A 17,339-nucleotide genomic window follows, 5' to 3' on the forward strand; every position below is an offset into this window, starting at 1 on the left:
TTGATTGACACCATTTACTTATTGATGACTTGAAATTGACTCGTAAATTTTGCTCCGAGTCACGAGTCATTCCGCATTTCTGAAGCGCCGAGTCAAGTCAAGTCAAGTCATTTTTCCAAAGTGACTCGAGTCAAGTCAAGTCATACGAAAAAGTTGACTCGAGTCAGCATGATTCGAGTCATCCCAACACTGTTGGGTACTCTAGGCCGAGGTGGATGTTAGAGTAAAGCAGGGGCGGGCAACTTCTCCAGTCGGCGGGCCGGATGTAGGAAAATTAGGTACTTGGCGGGCCGGATTGCTGAATCGATACATTATTTGCCCATTTATTCACATACACATTATACATGGTATAAATCGTATTTGATGATAGACATTTTAACGAAGCAATGTTATTTCAAAGCAATTTTTCGCCGATAATGACGAAGAGAATGTTGATTTGAGGACAGCATTGTCATGTGGTTCTCAAACTTTTTTGAACACGCCCCCCTTTTTGATAGTGAAAAATTCCGCGCCCCCCTTATCGTGATATCACAAATATTAAAGAGGTGAATCAGAATGCTAGCCATCCCAACGGAGAGTTTGATGGCACTAAAGGTTATGGCTATCGATGGGAAAATTCTCAAATATGAAATTCGGACAATAGACAGAGCATGAGGTTACTGTAAATCGCGTTAACGCGTTCAGTTAACTGTGACTTCGCACCCCCTTCAGATGCTTTCACGCCCCCCCCAGCTTGAGAACCACGGTCGCACATGCACCGCCATGTCTGCTTCTCTCTGATCAATCAACACAAGGTTCAATCCTTAATTAAGATTTTAAGTTGTTCGATAAGCCCGGTACCCCAAATTTACCAAGATATCAATTCATTAGGGTTGAGTAGGTGGCGAGATAGTGGGTGAGATAGCGTAGTGGTATGATACACAGCTACAAAACCCAATGTGTTTTGGGTTCGATTCCGACTCTAGAATTGCTACCTAAATGTTGAAGGTTAATCTAGGCTCCTACTCGCCATCCCATCGGCATAACTATTAAGCGGTGTCGCACAAAAGCCTGGACGTGTGCCGTGCTACCAGTTGGCGCTCACGGAATCAAAAATAAGAAATATCGGCCTGGTGTAAATGACAATTGCAGTCGACAAACACCATGATTACCACAAACAACATTGGGGTTAAGTTCATAGTAAATGCTGACAATGCAAGTCTTTTCGCTTCGACGAACTTACTCGTAAGCTCCACTCTCGCACGCTGCGCAGTGCGAACACACGAATATATTAACATACAGTCACTGAAATTTGACGTAGTACCCAAGTAGTGGGAAATCTCGGCAGACTAATTAGCCACAGGCCACATTATCATGTAAGGCAGGAAGCTGCCCGCGGGCCGGACAAAATGCCGTCGCGGGCCGGATCCGGCCTGCGGGCCGTATGTTGCCCACCCCTGGAGTAAAGGATCGGTACTGATGCGTGTCGTTCGGCATCCTCCCATCTGTTCATTACATCGCATTGTGTCTTATCGCATTGTACATTGTCTGTAACTTGTTCAGATGAAAATTATAACCTAGGCTTACCATATTTCGGAAATGAAAAAAGAGGACACTTTTTCAGAAATTTCAGACATGCAAAACTGGAGAAGAATTCTCAAAAACCGGTAAATTTTCCCCACTTCATGATCGGTTGACTAAAAAAAAAAGAAAAAAAAAAAAAAAGGTCTTCACTTCCGCCCAGAGCTCAAAATCACGTTTTTCACTCCACATTACCAGGTGGATGACTAAAAAAAAAAAAAAAAAAAAAAGGTCTTCTTCTCGCTCAGAGCTGAAATCACCACTTTTCCCTCCGAAATACCCGCCGGAGCTTCACTTCTGCGCTAATTTGCGGCATATCACTCGCAATTTCCTCTAAATCTGACCTAAATTTTCAAAAAAGAGGACAAAATCTCAAAAAAGAGGACAAAAGGGCGTCCTCCGAGGACACTTTCAAAAAAGTCAAAAAAGAGGACAAATCCTCTTAAAAGAGGACGTATGGTAAGCCTATTATAACCCAATGATTGATTGAAAGGTGACAACGTTGACATTGCCGACATCGCTGACATGGTCAGTTTAAACTCACCCTAGATTTTGGTCAGCGGATGCTTGCCGCCATCGTTTGCGAACTCAACTCGCTCACTCCAGCACACAGACATAGACAGCGAGCATCCCTCCTTTGTTGTTCATTCGTCGGATTAATGTCATTATTCCTTATTACACGGAAGTCATGACGTAAAGAATTTTCACTGCACAATTGTGCGGCAATTATTCTGGTTAGCTTCCCCGAGTTGCCAAGTCTAATCAAGTTTATTTTTGATCATGAAAATTTTGACGATCGGAAATGTAATGGATGAATGATCACGCCTAGACTGATAGCGATTAGAAAACTTCCGTAGAGTAATTTTTGAGTCCATCTACTTTGTGAATGTTACAGATTGTTTGCTATGTCGTAGGACAGAACTGATGTTTGAACGGTACTGACAGGCGATATTGAGCATATGAAACATAATTCTTTGCGAATGCCGTATATAGAGTGCATCAGCAGATCTGTAAACGTGTAAGAACAAGGACCATAAATCTCAGGGTGCGAGGCTGGTAACAAGTGGATATATCACACTGCTTTTTATTATACAATGGTGGGTGTGTACCGTACTGACTGATAGCTGCATGAAAGCATGGCCACGACATTTGTGCCAAACGCTATACACCCATTCCACTACGGAATTGATGTCTCTGGGCTGTGGTTGTGGTGTGGTCACTGACTCACTGTGGTGGCACATACGAACAGACAAACTTAAACTTTGTGGACTACCTGGTATTGCACGAAAATGCTATATGAATTCATTTTGACATTTGACTAAGGCCGTCGCTATAGATTTGAGCTGATATTGTCTTCTAGTAGGTATCATCATAATGCGGCACTGACAGGGTTGTGCTTGTGCATATGAAAAGCATCTTCGTGACGTTGTGTTTGTGTATAAAGATATGTATAGTTGTCTCTTGTGACAGATTCCAGGGAAAATTTCACCGTCAAGTCTACTTTCCTATGCATAACAACATGACCATCACCCGGAATGGAATTGGTGGCAACGTCACGCAGGATTTTCTGTTTATTTGCTTAATTATTCTATACAGAAAAGCTCTCATCACGCAGGATTTATTTCAAAAAATGAACCGAGATTCCATATAGGACCATCACCGATCAGAGTTCCCCATGAACATGTCAAAATTTATGGTGTTTATAGTTCTTCCAGTCCATCAGGCAGACTTGCAGTTCCCACAAACTAATGAGTGGAATGGGAATTTGGTTCTAGTCTACTTTACATCACACTCATTAGTTTGTGGGAACTGGAAGTCAGCCCGATGAACTGGATCAACTGTAGCCTAAACACAATAAATTTAGAAACCACGATTGGTGATGGTCGTGTTGCTGTGGTCTGTGGATAAGAATGCACGCTAGACGCCTGATTTTTTTACTCAGCCAGCTGGAATTCATTTCAAAAGGATGAAGTTAGTATAGGGTGATATATTGTACTGATGCTACTCGAAAATTGTAGTTGAAATATGGTACGGTAAATCTTGAATGACTAGTGGCCTAGAGTTTAGCGTGATATGGGTAGCCTAATGGGTATGCCACAATCATCGAATCAATACCAATATAGTTAATAGACCTTTTGTCGTAGTTTCGCTTGGCCCATATAGTGTAGTCATTACGATTCTTGAGAAAGATACACATATATTTAAGCTTTTCTGTTCTGTTCTTTTGAAAGTTAACTATATTGTCTTTTTTGCCTGTGATATTTTTAGATTTAACTTTTAATCACATCTTAACGGTAGAAAGGTTAACTGCAACTGACTGGAGATATAACAATATTGTCGACGTAGTTTCGAATCGGATTATTATTGGGAAATACCATAATGACCACCACTGAACCGAGCAATGCGCCAGCCGAACCGAAAAAGTCCGCAGACAAACTCTTCACCATAAAGAAATGGAACGCGGTTGCAGTCTGGAGCTGGGACGTGGAATGCGACACTTGCGCCATCTGCCGCGTTCAGGTGATGGACGCATGCTTGCGTTGTCAAGCGGACAATAAGCAGGACGATTGCGTCGTCGTTTGGGGCGAGTGCAACCACTCCTTTCATAATTGCTGCATGTCGCGGTGGGTGACTCAAAATAATCGCTGTCCGCTTTGTCAGAAAGAGTGGGTCATACAGGGAACTGGGAAATGAATGCAGAATTATCGATTTCTTGCGTGTCGTGTTTAGTCTAAAATTATGCGATTGCCCGGATGTACATTGGGGCGTCGTCGTTCAAGAAATTGGCCGCAGTTTTGAAACACCACTGATGTAGCCTCACAGTTTCACTGTCGTTGCCTGTGCTCTTGACAACCGATCCAAAAATTGAATTCATTTGTAACCATGAAAGTATATTGGTGAATTAGAGTCATTAAAATTTCTCGATGAGTCCTGATTGATTTTTTATTTAAAAACAATAATCATATTCTCCTGAAATTTTATCGTCAATTACAGTAGGCTACCAGCACTTGTGTATTAGGTAAACTTTGGTTTTTGAGTCTAATTACAGAACAGGTGCCGCTGTCAATTGTTTGAATTACAATATTCTAACATTAGTCTCTAGTGAAAACAATTTATGCACATCAAAATTCATGTTATTACTTGATATGACCGTCATTACTTCATTAGGAATGAATAATGGTTACTTGCAAAACAACAGACTATGTGATTGAAGTTTAGTAGACAGCGAATTACGAATTTCACGACATGTCAAGTTTTACAAGCTCGCGTATGTAGGCTAAGACCTTTAACTGTTGTGTCTTGTATGCTTGTCTCGAATCATTACATTTAAAATGGCAAATATCTGCCAAAACTGCAGCCAATCATCAGCTATCTAGTCAACTATTGGTCTGGAATTTGAATTTCTTTGAATCGCTAGTAGCTAACTAGCAATCACTTATTTCTGGAGCAAGAATTTCTTGCTGGGGACAATTGTAGGTGTATAATCTCAACTCAGAACTTTCTAATTTGGCGCCATTTGTTCTTCAACTTTGCTACTCCGAAATTAACTGATCACTGATGCCCCAGCCCTTTTGTGTGTCCAATATGTAGGCTTTGTAGTGGAATTCAGTTGTGAAATGCACTTATTATAAACCTTTTGTTTATAAATTATTTTGACTCGACTTTGAGCGAGTCGTGATGTGTCAGAGCCAATTGATAAATTTGTGTTACATAAATGATATCGTCGCTAGGCCTACTATAAATAATATCATGTTTTCTTGCTATGTTTCAGTTTTATTTCAAAATATTACAATAGTGATCCACATAATTGGTGATAATCTACAAGGACTCGCTTTTGAATGTCTTCGCTCAGCACCAAAGATTTGGCGAAGTAAGTTATTTTTTGTGAGTGTGCCTACTGCGAATCGAATGCTTGTTTTGAATTGTGTGGACTGCAGCTTCATTAGTGTTGCCACGTCTGGAATAATAGGCCTATCTGCATCGTAAATGGTTGCGGTTTTGATATTTCTCCTATATGATCTTTTGTTTTTCATTATTTAAGTAAGTAACTTTTTCATTGAAACGGTGGACCATGGTTGTTAGCAGAGGTAGCGGAATATATAATAAAAAGAATAAAGAGAGTGTTCGCCTACTTGGGTCAGTTTATCTGATGCAGACTTAACCACTAGATAATTCTAGTTGTATAATTGGACTAATTAAAAGAATCAAACGTCGGTGAGCTAATTATAATCTAAGATTTCAAATCTTCATTTCTTTCAATTCTAATCTAATTTGTGAAACGATTCTATTCGTTAATTTGAATTCTAATCTAGCTTGTGGTTTTCCTGTCAATGTTACAGGAAGACATTATACCGGTAGTGCAAACCAAGCCGGGCTTGCTGTACAGACATTTGCTATCCTCTTCCTTATAAGAGTGAACCATGATTTGGTATTAATGGAACCCGGTTCGATGTCAAAGTTTTGGTGATTCGCTAGTTCTAATCTCATTTTGATGTAAAAAAACCCTAGGCTAGCTATAATTCTAATTCTAACCTAATTTGAGAATAACTGTGTAGCTATAATTCTAATTCAACTCTAATTTGGAAAACAACTTTGTAGCTGCAATTCTAATTATAATCTACTTGGGGAAGCCGAAAATTCTCTCGAATTGTCCTAGTCTGTAATGCTGCGACTACTTTCGCAATCGCAAAATGCATCTTCGCCATTAATGTCCAATGACTCAGTTGCAAATAGGTGACACCATCCAAAATTTATCTCTTCCAGTTACTGGGATACCAGCGCTATTCCAGGCAGTTTTTATGATGCAAACTTTCCCCCCAAATTACTTTTTACCTCTCACAATCATACACAGTCTTACAATAAGTAGCTCTGCCTAAAAAAAAACGAGGAGAAATTAGCCTAAGTCAGTGCTTCTAAAAAGGGGGGGTCGGCAAAACCTCCGAATTTGCAAAATGGTTGACAACCTAATTTGTAATTTTTTAAATTAGTGAAATCACCTAGTACTTTCACTTCATAACTGCTAAAACTTCAGGACTCAATTACCTAGTAATACAACCATAATTGCTGTTTGGAGATGTACTGTTGGGGGTCTGGACAAAATTTGTCTGCAAAACCCCATTTTCTGCTGTGATACACTCAACCATTATTCCAGAATAACTTCAAGATCAGCTGCTACATAGAAATGACTACGCTGCACGCTATTAGTGCGATATAGGTTGCGAACTTGCGATAATAGCCAAAGGTGTCATCTAAAGCGTCGGGGTTATTATTACATTCGCCACCACCTATTTTTGTGGAACTTAATGGATTTTCGGCACTCGATCATGTGAAATCGACGGCGCAGATTTACAAGACATGTCCGTGTATTTGAAGAAGTGTAGCTACATAATTCGCTTTGATATTAAAGTCATCCTTATTCCTACATAAATAGTATATGCATATCATGTTATTTTCAAGATAGGTTGCTTTATTGCTGTTTATTACTAACATGGATTTAATATTTGCTCCACACAGATGACGGTTTCGCAATTATAGAGCCAAATTTGTACTAAAACTTATGGGGTCCGCGGGGGCCTGTGACGGCCTAAAGGTGGTCCGTGAAGACAAAAAGGTTGAGAACCACTGGCCTAAGACATAGCTTTTTTGAGTTACCTGAGTAGTCAAGTACGCAAACGCCGCTGGAGTATTTGTAGACATGCTTTGGTACTTGACACCATGGTTAAGATGAGGGAGGGCGCAGTATTCACAGTAAACAGTCATATTTCTCATTTGTAAAAATGATCCAATAACACCATCTTTTCTGTTGACTGGTTTCATGCAATGTATGTATCGAGATACCTGGGATAGACTGTAACTTGGGTTAAAAGAGTAGCATAACTACAACTGTATGCTTTTTCAGAAAACTTGGTTCGGTGAGGAAAGCAACTCCGTTACAGCAATCAGCGGCAAGAACTAAGTCTCTGGGTAAGATGGTTTACTACATGTATTTTTAATACTGAGACTAGTCTCAAGTCCGAGTCTAAGTCATTATATTATGTTCACTGTTCAGTTTTGGGTTCAATCCGGTTCAACCCACATTTCTGAACTGGAATGATATAGAATGACTCGCACTGACGGCGGTCCCTGCTTTAGGCCATCTCCGGTTACCTGTGTGCCTAATTTGCAGGACTAGCGTGTATCGGCAGATCAGATTACCATTCATAAGCCTTATCAAAATCGTGAATTCCGTATCATGCTTGTGTGCAGTAGTGTCTTAAAGGGAGACTGCACTCTAAAAATGATGTGGTCTCAAATTAAAGGGCAAAACGAAACAAAAATCTTGTCCGCAGCCGTTTTCCTCAGAACGCCACTGTAATGGAGCTGCAATTTATTGAAATTCCGATAGCAACATAACGCTCCAGCAGTCACGCAGAGATCAAACTTTATAATATCTTTGTCAGCCAATGTTATGAAGGAAATATGTCGTACACGCCAAGGTGGGTTTAGATACCGCGTTAAACGGAAGATGTTCAGTAGGGCTGTTCAAAATGACCTTTTTTCCTGAATCTTGTTGGCTACGTGATTAAATCGTTAGGTTGCCTTAAAAACGACGCACACCAAATTTGAATTCATTCCGACCAATATTCGCGGGTTACGTAGAGTTTGAAAATTTTGAATTTGCCCAAAAACGCAAAAAAAAAATTTTTTTTCAAATTTTTCTGCCAACCCCATGAAATTGATGGGCGGTCTTCAAAAACTATGCAAAACAAATTTGACTCAATTCCAAGCCGTAGAAGCGGATTTATTTCAGTTTTTATTCGATAATTCTGGGATTATTCTTGATTAGTGGATAATCCCAGAATTATCATCGAAAGACTGGAATAACTCCGCTTCTACGGCTTGGAATTGAGTCAAATTTGTTTTGCATGGTTTTTGAGGACAGCGCAACAATTTCATGGGGTGGGCAGAAAAATTGGAGAAAAATTTTTTTTTGCGTTTTTAGGCAAATTCAAAATTTTCAAACTCTACGTAACCCGCGAATATTGGTCGGAATGAATTCAACTTTGGTGTGCGTCGTTTTTTAAGGCAACCTAGCAATTTAATCACGTAGCCAACACGATTCAGGAAAAAAGGCTATTTTTGAACAGCCCTAATGTTCTGTCAGGAGATTTATGTCAAAATCAGGCCTAGTGTATTCTATTTCCTTAGGACATAGGGCGTGTACGACATATTTCCTTCATAGCATCGGCTGACAACTATATAGAGTTCGATCTCTGCGTGGCTGCTGGAGCGTAAAGTTGCTATTGAAATTTCAATAAATTGCAGTTCCACGACGGTGGCGTTCTGAAAAAAGTGGCTGCGGCCAAAATTTTCATTTCGTTTTGCTCTTCAATTTGAGACCACATCATTTTTATAGTGGAGTGCCCCTTTAAAATTCGATCTGTAGGCTATGTTGGAATTCTAGTAAAGTATTGCGTATATATACTGTTAATTCGAATAAAGCCCACATGAGAAATGTGTATTTTTCAAATCCACTTGCTTGAATGTTCCAAATGTTATCTATAATATTCCATATTATGTTATTCTGTGGTGCAAATTTTGCAATCTGCGTTTTTCATTCTTTGCAGGTGTTAAGCAGCCGTTGAGTTATTTGGTGGTTTTGGATTTCGAAGCAACTTGCTGGGACAAGTCCGCACACTCTTTCGGGAAAAACGAAATAAGTAGGTCGCCTGAAAACTATCTCCTCTCTATCAAATGAAATATGAAATAGAATGAATTTCCGATTGCTTATTCATTGTACTGTGTGGAGCACAACTTGGCGTACCACAGCTTATTTGTGCAGAATTGTTTTCCGTTGGACGCATAGAAGGCAAAGGCATTTTTTAGCCTTGTCCATTGACCGTAGCCTATCCAAATTGCAGCCGGTTTTGGTTGCTGCCATTCTGGTCAAGATGGGAGAATGGTTGACCACCACATATACCCTCACAGTGGAATCAGAGAAACTCATGTCCATTTTAACACTTGGGATGTTGGGAATATCAAGTTTTTGTCAAGATTCTCATTTTCTGGTCACGACCACAATGTGACAAACATGACCAATAGGGTGCATAGTTGAAAGAAGAAAAATTTGAATTTCAAAAAGTGCCATTGATATTTCCTCTCCAATGTCAAATGAATTACTTCTATCATGATTTCAGGTTCCTGCACTGCACCCTCTAGCGGCCGTGCAATTACACCGAACGAGCCCAAAATAGCTAATTTTGCCATATCTTTATAACCGCTTACGCCAGAAAGAGTTTTGGTCTTAAAAGCTGCGGAAGCAACATGGTTCCATCTTACTTCCACATAACTTTGTCTTGGAAATGTACAGAAAAAAGTTATAAGCAAATTATTGATATTTAGACCTCATTTAAAAAGTTGGTTAGTTTAACCCTGTTCATGACTAATGCAAAGTGACCAATGTCGCTACAAATGGGTGTGATTTTGAAAAATGTATTCAGTTACGAGTTCGGGGATACAGGAACTCTTTCGCCCAGTTGTCATGTCAATCTCCCTCATAAAAGGTGATGAAAACCTATCACAAAACTGCCTACTTTCCAAAGTCCTGTTAAAGACCACTAACTTGATTGTGATTGTTCGGTTCCCTCTTAGTCCTGTAGAATTTGCGCTCAACCTAGAAAAAATTCTTATAAAGACGTATTATATACCGTTGGAAAGATAATTTTATCAGCTTTTCAATGATGGGTTTTGTCATTTTTTTTACCTTGGGGAAAAAAAGTTATGACCAAAAACGTTCCAGGGGGTAAAGCACTATTTTGCCTGACATTAAAATACAATTATAAACTAAAACACGACACCTTCGTAACAGAATACAACACCATAACTTGGAATATCACTCTCAGTAAAGCAAACTAACAATCGAACAGCAAAAAAATGAAACATAACTTTATTAAGAGGTATTTATCATAAGTTAAGGGTGCAAAAATTGACCGAGACGGAGATAACACTGATTTACGAATTTTGAAAAAAAAATAGCGTTAAAAATTTTAATGATTGATTTAGGCTAATTTATGGTTGCTGACTCCGATTCTGTGCTTAATTTCTCGGTCACGTCAGATTTTTCCGTATTAATTTTTCTCATATTCATAAATTAATCAAATTTCAGCTTTCGTTAGTGACATCACGGTAAGCATACAATAGCAACAGATCAAATATTGGTATTGAAATCATCTATCATGAAACCTGGGTTGTTGTAATACACAATGAGTGAGTTTTTCGGTGAACTTGAATACAGTGATTCTCTATCGTCGTCCAATCAGAAGCTCTTTTCGACCCATACATTTACACTGGTGAACAAATACCAAATACCATACTTGAATAGAGGCAGATATGTTTTTAAATGGTATCGAGGCTTTTTGTTTGTGTTTTGCAATATTAAACGCCAGTTCTAAAAAGCTTTACATTTTCGGCGGTTTCTGATTTGCCGTAATATTTTTACTACGAACTTGATCAGTGGTTCTCAACCTTTTTGTATTCGCGGACCCCTTTTGGACCCCCCCCCCGCCCCCCAAGTTTTAGTTCAAATTGAGCTCAAATATCGTACAATCGTCATCTGTCTTGTGCAACTGATAACTGTATGCTAGTGATAAACAGCAACAGAATTACTTTTCTTGAAAATAACAGCATTCTATTTATGTAGAAATTGGGTTGACTTTTCTTATTTCAAAGCAAATTATTCAACTGCATTCATTTTTTGAAATACGCGGCCGTGTCTTTAAAATCTGCACCTTCGATTTCATATCAACGAGTGCTGAAAATCCATTTAGACAAAGAAAGACGGTGGCGAATGTAATAATAAGGCATAACGGTTCCGACGACACATTTGGGTATGATCGCAACAATGATGACACCAAAATTGACAAACAATTTTTTTTATTGAACATATAACGTCAAACCTGTTAATTTATATCTAGCAGCTCACCTTGAAGTTATTAGTGAAATGGTTATAGGCCTATATCACAGGAGAAAACGGATTTTTGCGAACATTTCAAAGTCTCCGTGATTGACTTTACGTATCAAACCATTTATTTTTTACACAATGCCCAGCAAAACACCTCTATACAGTCGAATATTTGTATCAGTGGGCTATTGGCAATTTAGTAACTAAAATGAGTCCACACAGCAGGATATTCAATCTCAGACAGCCATCCTGTTGATGTGAGTTCTACTGTAATGAAGCAAAACTGCCTCGTGATTTTCCTAATTTGAAAAATATAAATTAGCTTATCAACCATTTTGTAAATTCGCTTCGCTTCGTGAACCCCCTGGAAATGCTTCACGGACCTCCAGGGGTCAGGGGTCCGCGGACCCCTGGTTGAGAACCACTGAACTATAGTTTGTAGTGATTGGCGTTGCTACTCAAGTAGCACAAGTAACTCCCTATATTTTCTACTCAATTAACAGTATAAGTAGTAATTTTTAGGACACGTGAAAACTACTTCAAGTGGCAGAAATATCTAAGTATATTTGGTCGGGGGGAGGGTGGTCGGCTGGTCGCATACTTTCGACAGTTAGTCGGAGGTGGCTACATACGAAATCGCAACATGTATCTTCTCGGGCAACGCAAAATGTTTATAATGACACAATACCCATTGGTAGAACATTCGAAAATATATTCAGTTACCGCGCTTTAGGGACTGTTAAGTCTACTAGATTCATGAAATCATTTGAAGCCAACATCGTCGCGGAGCGGAGCTTTGTTTGGAATACATTCGTGTTAAAATTAATAATGTGGGCAGATATCTCCATGACATTCCCAGTTGATTTACTAGACACACAAAGCACTAAAACAAAACCCAATGAAATTAATTTCCCGTATTGCCAATCACAAATGGGAATTCGGATTGCGTACATCTGGTTCGAAGCACATGGTATGAACCCTTCCCCGATGGCTGTTATAACAACCTTGATTTGACCCCGAATATACCACATGCAATTAATATATATATATATGCGATTGAAGCGCAAAATATTTCCAATAGTAAAATCTCAACAGGAAAACAGCGACCGGACTTTGACCTCTTACCAGGACCGTAACTGCCGCACCCCAAATCGTCCAATTGGGGGTCCCGAAATTATGTCGGTGAATGAACATAAATTATTTATACATCACTTATCGACAATTTATGCAACTCTTTTCAAATTTTTTCGCGCTGGTCGCGATTTCATGTTGCCAAATTTTTGATTATTGAGTACCCTTCCCCCACGAAAAGAGCATGATTTATAGAAAATAAAAAATAGGCATTTTGGCGTCGACCATTACCACGCCGCGATGCTCGAAAACATACGAAGTATTTGCCAATATGGTACTCTGAAAAGTGTGCCAATAGATCGCCTGCGATAAAACCTTAGCCGAAAAGGATTGCCCTTATGTCGACCGGGAACTTCGAAATAAATATAAGCCTATCTAATTTTCCATAGCTGCCTAGATGGCTCGTGTCTAATTATTCTATCGTGGCAATCTGAACCCAACAGGTCAAATAACATTTCTCAGAGAGAAAATATTTGCCAGAGAAGAAATACGAATTTTCGATAAAGCCTCCACAAACGTTTCTTGGATCTCGCATGGTTTCTCAATAAATTACGGCATGGTGTGTGGATGTACTGTAGGTCTTATGGCCATTTTCCTAATTTTTCTGAAAAGTTGTGATCAGCGTTTCACAATTCAGTTTCAAAGCATGACCAATATAGTGTCTAAAGTAGGGTTTCATTTAAAACAAACGGTGTTTTGAAACACTTTTTTTAAACATATTTTAAACGAAAGCCTTATTAAAAATCAAAATTGTATTTTTTTTCAAGTTATAAAATTATGCCATAATTGTGAATTGTGTAAATACTTTCCAAAAATATGTTGTATGAGCACACGGACAATTACCACCAAATTTAGCCGACGTATATCGTTGGGATGGTTGGAACCCTAAAAAATAGTCGGTTCAACAGTTGTAGTACAGATGTTTTGTCAAAGGGGCTATATTTACCCTATATTTTCAATGGTCAATTTATATCCATTATGACGTCACAATTCAATATTCATGACGTCATGGCTTATAAACAAAAAACCAATGAAAAACATGTTTTAAATTAGGGCCTTGTTTTAAGTATGTTTATTTTTAATTGATTTTTGTTTTAAAAGCAACCCTAGTCTAAAGAGTGTGTGGTACTATCACTCTCGCAGAAATGAGCTCCCGAATGACACAGTGAATCTCCAGTACGATAGCCTTTTCTACACTTAACACAAACTGCTGGTTTCTTTTTTGACTAAGCACTATCTAAAAAACAAGCAAGGTAAATGAAACAGACTATAGTAAGTAAACAATAACATAATGAAGTTATAACAGACAACGACAGCTCTACTTGCGCCCCCCCCCCCATCCCCTGTCTTGCTCACTCTTACTCCCTGAAACAGATATATAATTCTATTTTATTTTCATATATTCCTTTTGCATATATATCCTGCTTTACATCCTGCTTTTCTGTTGATAATTCATTACTTTCTTGCACTTTGTTCATATTTTTATATTAATTTTTTCCCTAATTTCAATTTTTACCCCTTGGCACGTTTTTGGTCATAACTTTTTTCCCCAAAGTAAAAAAAGTGACAAAACCTATCATTGAAAAGCTGGTAAAATTATCTTTCCAACAGTATATAATACGTCTTTATAAGAATTTTTTCTAGGTTGAGCCATTTTTAGACCAAATTCTACAGGACTATAGTCACTCGCATCTATTTTCAGCTACGCCCTCAGCCAACTCCCTTACTCTACTAAGTCCAAACGCAGTCTCCAGCCGTACCACGCTCAACATAATTTCTAGACGGCAAATACAGAATATTCTGGAAACCTCAGGTTTCCACACAAGGTATACAAAGCTGAACATAGTAGGTAAAAATGAAGTTATGACGAACAACGACAGCTCAACTGGCCCCCCCCTCCTCCAACGCCCCCCCCCTCCCCGTCTTGCTCACTCTTTATCCCTGAAACAGATATATCATTCTACTGTCATTTTCATTGATAGCTTCTGCATCTATATCCTGCTCTTCTGTTGATAATTCATTACTTTCCAGCCCTTTGTTCATGTTTATGTCAATTTTTTCCCTAATTTCAATTTCTACCCCTTCGCACGTTTTTGGTCATAACTTTTTTCCCTCAACGTAAAAAAATGACAAAACCTATCATTGAAAAGCTGATAAAATTACCTTTCCAACGGTATATCATACGTCTTTATAAGAAGTAACAGAATGAAGTTATAACGAACAACGACAGCTCTACTGGTGCCCCCCCTCCCCCAACGTCCCCCCCACCCCGTCTTGCTCACTCTTTCTCCCTGAAACAGATATATCATTCTACTGTCATTTTCATTTATAGCTTCTGCATCTATATCCTGGTCTTCTGTTGATAATTCATTAGTTTCTAGCCTTTTGTTCATATGTTTATGTCAATTTTTTCCCTAATTTCAATTTCTACCCCTTCGCACGTTTTTGGTCATAACTTTTTTTCCCCAAAGTGAAAAAAATGACAAAACCTATCATTGAAAAGCTGATAAAATTACCTTTCCAACGGTATATTATACGTCTTTATAGGAATTTTTTCTAGGTTGACCCATTTTTAGACCAAATTCTACAGTACTATCTGTAAGAAATGTGACTTTGCTGTTTGCTACAGCCTCTATTGTGCCCCCTAGTGTCACTTAATAGCACTGTCGGAATTGAACGAAGTTTGTTTAAAAGTCTTCATAGCATATATATAATTTGAGGTTACCATATTTTGGAATCGGGAAAGGAGGACCAGACAAATCACGAAAGTCAGATTGCCGGACTAGAAAACTGCTGATTCTAAAATATGTACTGGAAATCTTATTGCGTTGACCAAAAGAATAAAAATGTCATCTTTTCAGCTCAAGTCCTGCATTACCCACTTTTTATCGATACTGCTGTGGTGTTGACCGAAATAAAAAAGGTCATTTTTCCAGTCCCGCACGAACGTCCGAATTACATATTTCACGTCATTTATGGCGTTTTTTTGTTCAACCTCTCCATTACCAGGCTGTCAAAGCTATAAAGGACGAATTATTTCCAAAAAGGATGTCATTCATCCGATTTCCTGAAAAAGAGGATAAATCTTTCTAAAGCAGGACGTGTAGTAACCTTGATATAACTTCTCCGAAACGAGTTGTATGCTACTTTTGAAGAGCTTCGTACAACACTTGCACTATTGTGAAGTACTTCCGAAATAGACCATAAACTCTCTATTACAACACCATGCAGAAAATTACGTCCCAAGCTTCCAAATGAATTTAAAGCTAGAGATGGTATTTTATTTAATTAATTGATGGACAAGCGTCTAACTTTCTTCATTTTTGAATTGAGATATTAAATTTGAAACATTACTGCTTGAGTAAGCAGTAGCCTACAAGTTACCAAAATCTACTTAAGAGCTCGGAAAAAGTAGAAGTGATACGGCATTGGAGTTGTTGCTTTGATGCGTTTCAGATGCCGACAAGATAGCGTAATGGTGAAGCGTCCGGCTTCTTGATCGGTAGGTTGTGAGTTCGATCCCCGGCCGGGTCAGACCAAAGACCTGATTAGTAACACTGGTATCCATGACTTCCCCGCTTGGCGCTCAATCCGCTCATGCATTACTGGGATAGCATGGAGGAGTGATGCAAGACTTACAAAGTCGTACCCGGCTATATCTGCACCTTCCTTGTCCAGCGGCATATCCACATCATGCACTCATGGTATGCATATGCACAATTTGTGTGTATATATATCACGAGTCGGTGTATATACCGCAAAAACATCAAGGACAAAAATAAAGTACGTCCTTTCCTTCCTTCGAACCGCCAACGTAGCGAGTGGGAAAAATCTCTATCAAATATCACATAACTGTTAACGATCCCATCATCCCAATATTGATTCTTGTCATTTTCTGGGTTTTAGTCGAGTTCCCGGCTGTGATTTTGGACGTGGACACGGGTCTTGTCGCCGACGAATTTCAGAAGTTTGTCAGGCCCACTGAGAATCCGACATTGTCCGATTTCTGCGTGCAGCTCACAGGCATTACACAGGTATAGTAGAAATCTGTTGCGTGCGGATATAAACTGTGGCCATTGTGTCTATTTTCTAAAGGGGCACTGATCTCTAATATGATGTGGTCTTAGATGTTCGCCAGAAATTTTGCAAAGGGCTATGACTAGTGGTGACCTTGATATAAGAGTTACGTGGATTTTCATGGTATCTTCCGTGAAAATCTTATAGCTGCAGTGCCCCTTTAATATTCCAACTAACTGCACCAAACCATGACGATGACCTTTCATGTTCATGAACAAGACTCGCATTCATGCCAGCTCAACCGTGACAGTGAGTCCCTGTATGTGGGATCAGTAAATTTAATACTCTAATCTTCAATTCCATTCATCACATTCGAATTCAAAAATTGGCTTGAGCATTTCTTTGTTTTAATTTATGCGCTGAAGTTGACATGGCGTACTGTACAATTGATGCCTACTGTCAGGTTTGAGGAACAGATTTGCAGTGTCCATCAAGGCTGTTAACTGTCTGGCATCGGCGATTTTTTCCGAAAAAGTTTGCTTCACTTTTCAAAACTGTAAAACACGACGTTAACGGGATGCGAAACCAACAAGTAATATATCGTTGGATTCAGAATTTCAACGCCTAACCAAGTACGCCACGAAGCTAGATGAGAGCAGGGCAACCGAGCTTGTATATAATCAAGAAGACT

General features: G+C 39.0%; 2 protein-coding genes across 2 annotated transcripts in view; both read left to right on the plus strand.

Annotated features, from left to right (window-relative positions):
* LOC145442723 (ERI1 exoribonuclease 2-like) overlaps window positions 1-17,339 on the plus strand; it is a 110,543-nt gene that overhangs the window by 63,428 nt on the left and 29,776 nt on the right. The window contains exons 2-5 of the mRNA XM_080320709.1: window positions 5,333-5,431; window positions 7,460-7,524; window positions 9,168-9,260; window positions 16,538-16,665. Coding sequence (XP_080176835.1) covers window positions 5,400-5,431; window positions 7,460-7,524; window positions 9,168-9,260; window positions 16,538-16,665 — 318 coding nt within the window. The 5' untranslated portion in view covers window positions 5,333-5,399. The remainder of the gene's footprint in view (window positions 1-5,332; window positions 5,432-7,459; window positions 7,525-9,167; window positions 9,261-16,537; window positions 16,666-17,339) is intronic.
* Window positions 3,940-4,254, plus strand: LOC145438823 (RING-box protein 2-like). The gene has a single exon (XM_080316186.1). The coding sequence runs from the start codon at window positions 3,940-3,942 to the stop codon at window positions 4,252-4,254; it is 315 nt and encodes a 104-aa protein (XP_080172312.1).

The sequence above is a fragment of the Botryllus schlosseri genome, chromosome 1, assembly GCF_051294905.1.
Source record: "Botryllus schlosseri isolate E-star chromosome 1, Bs_hap1, whole genome shotgun sequence".
Classification (NCBI taxonomy): Eukaryota; Metazoa; Chordata; class Ascidiacea; order Stolidobranchia; family Styelidae; genus Botryllus; species Botryllus schlosseri.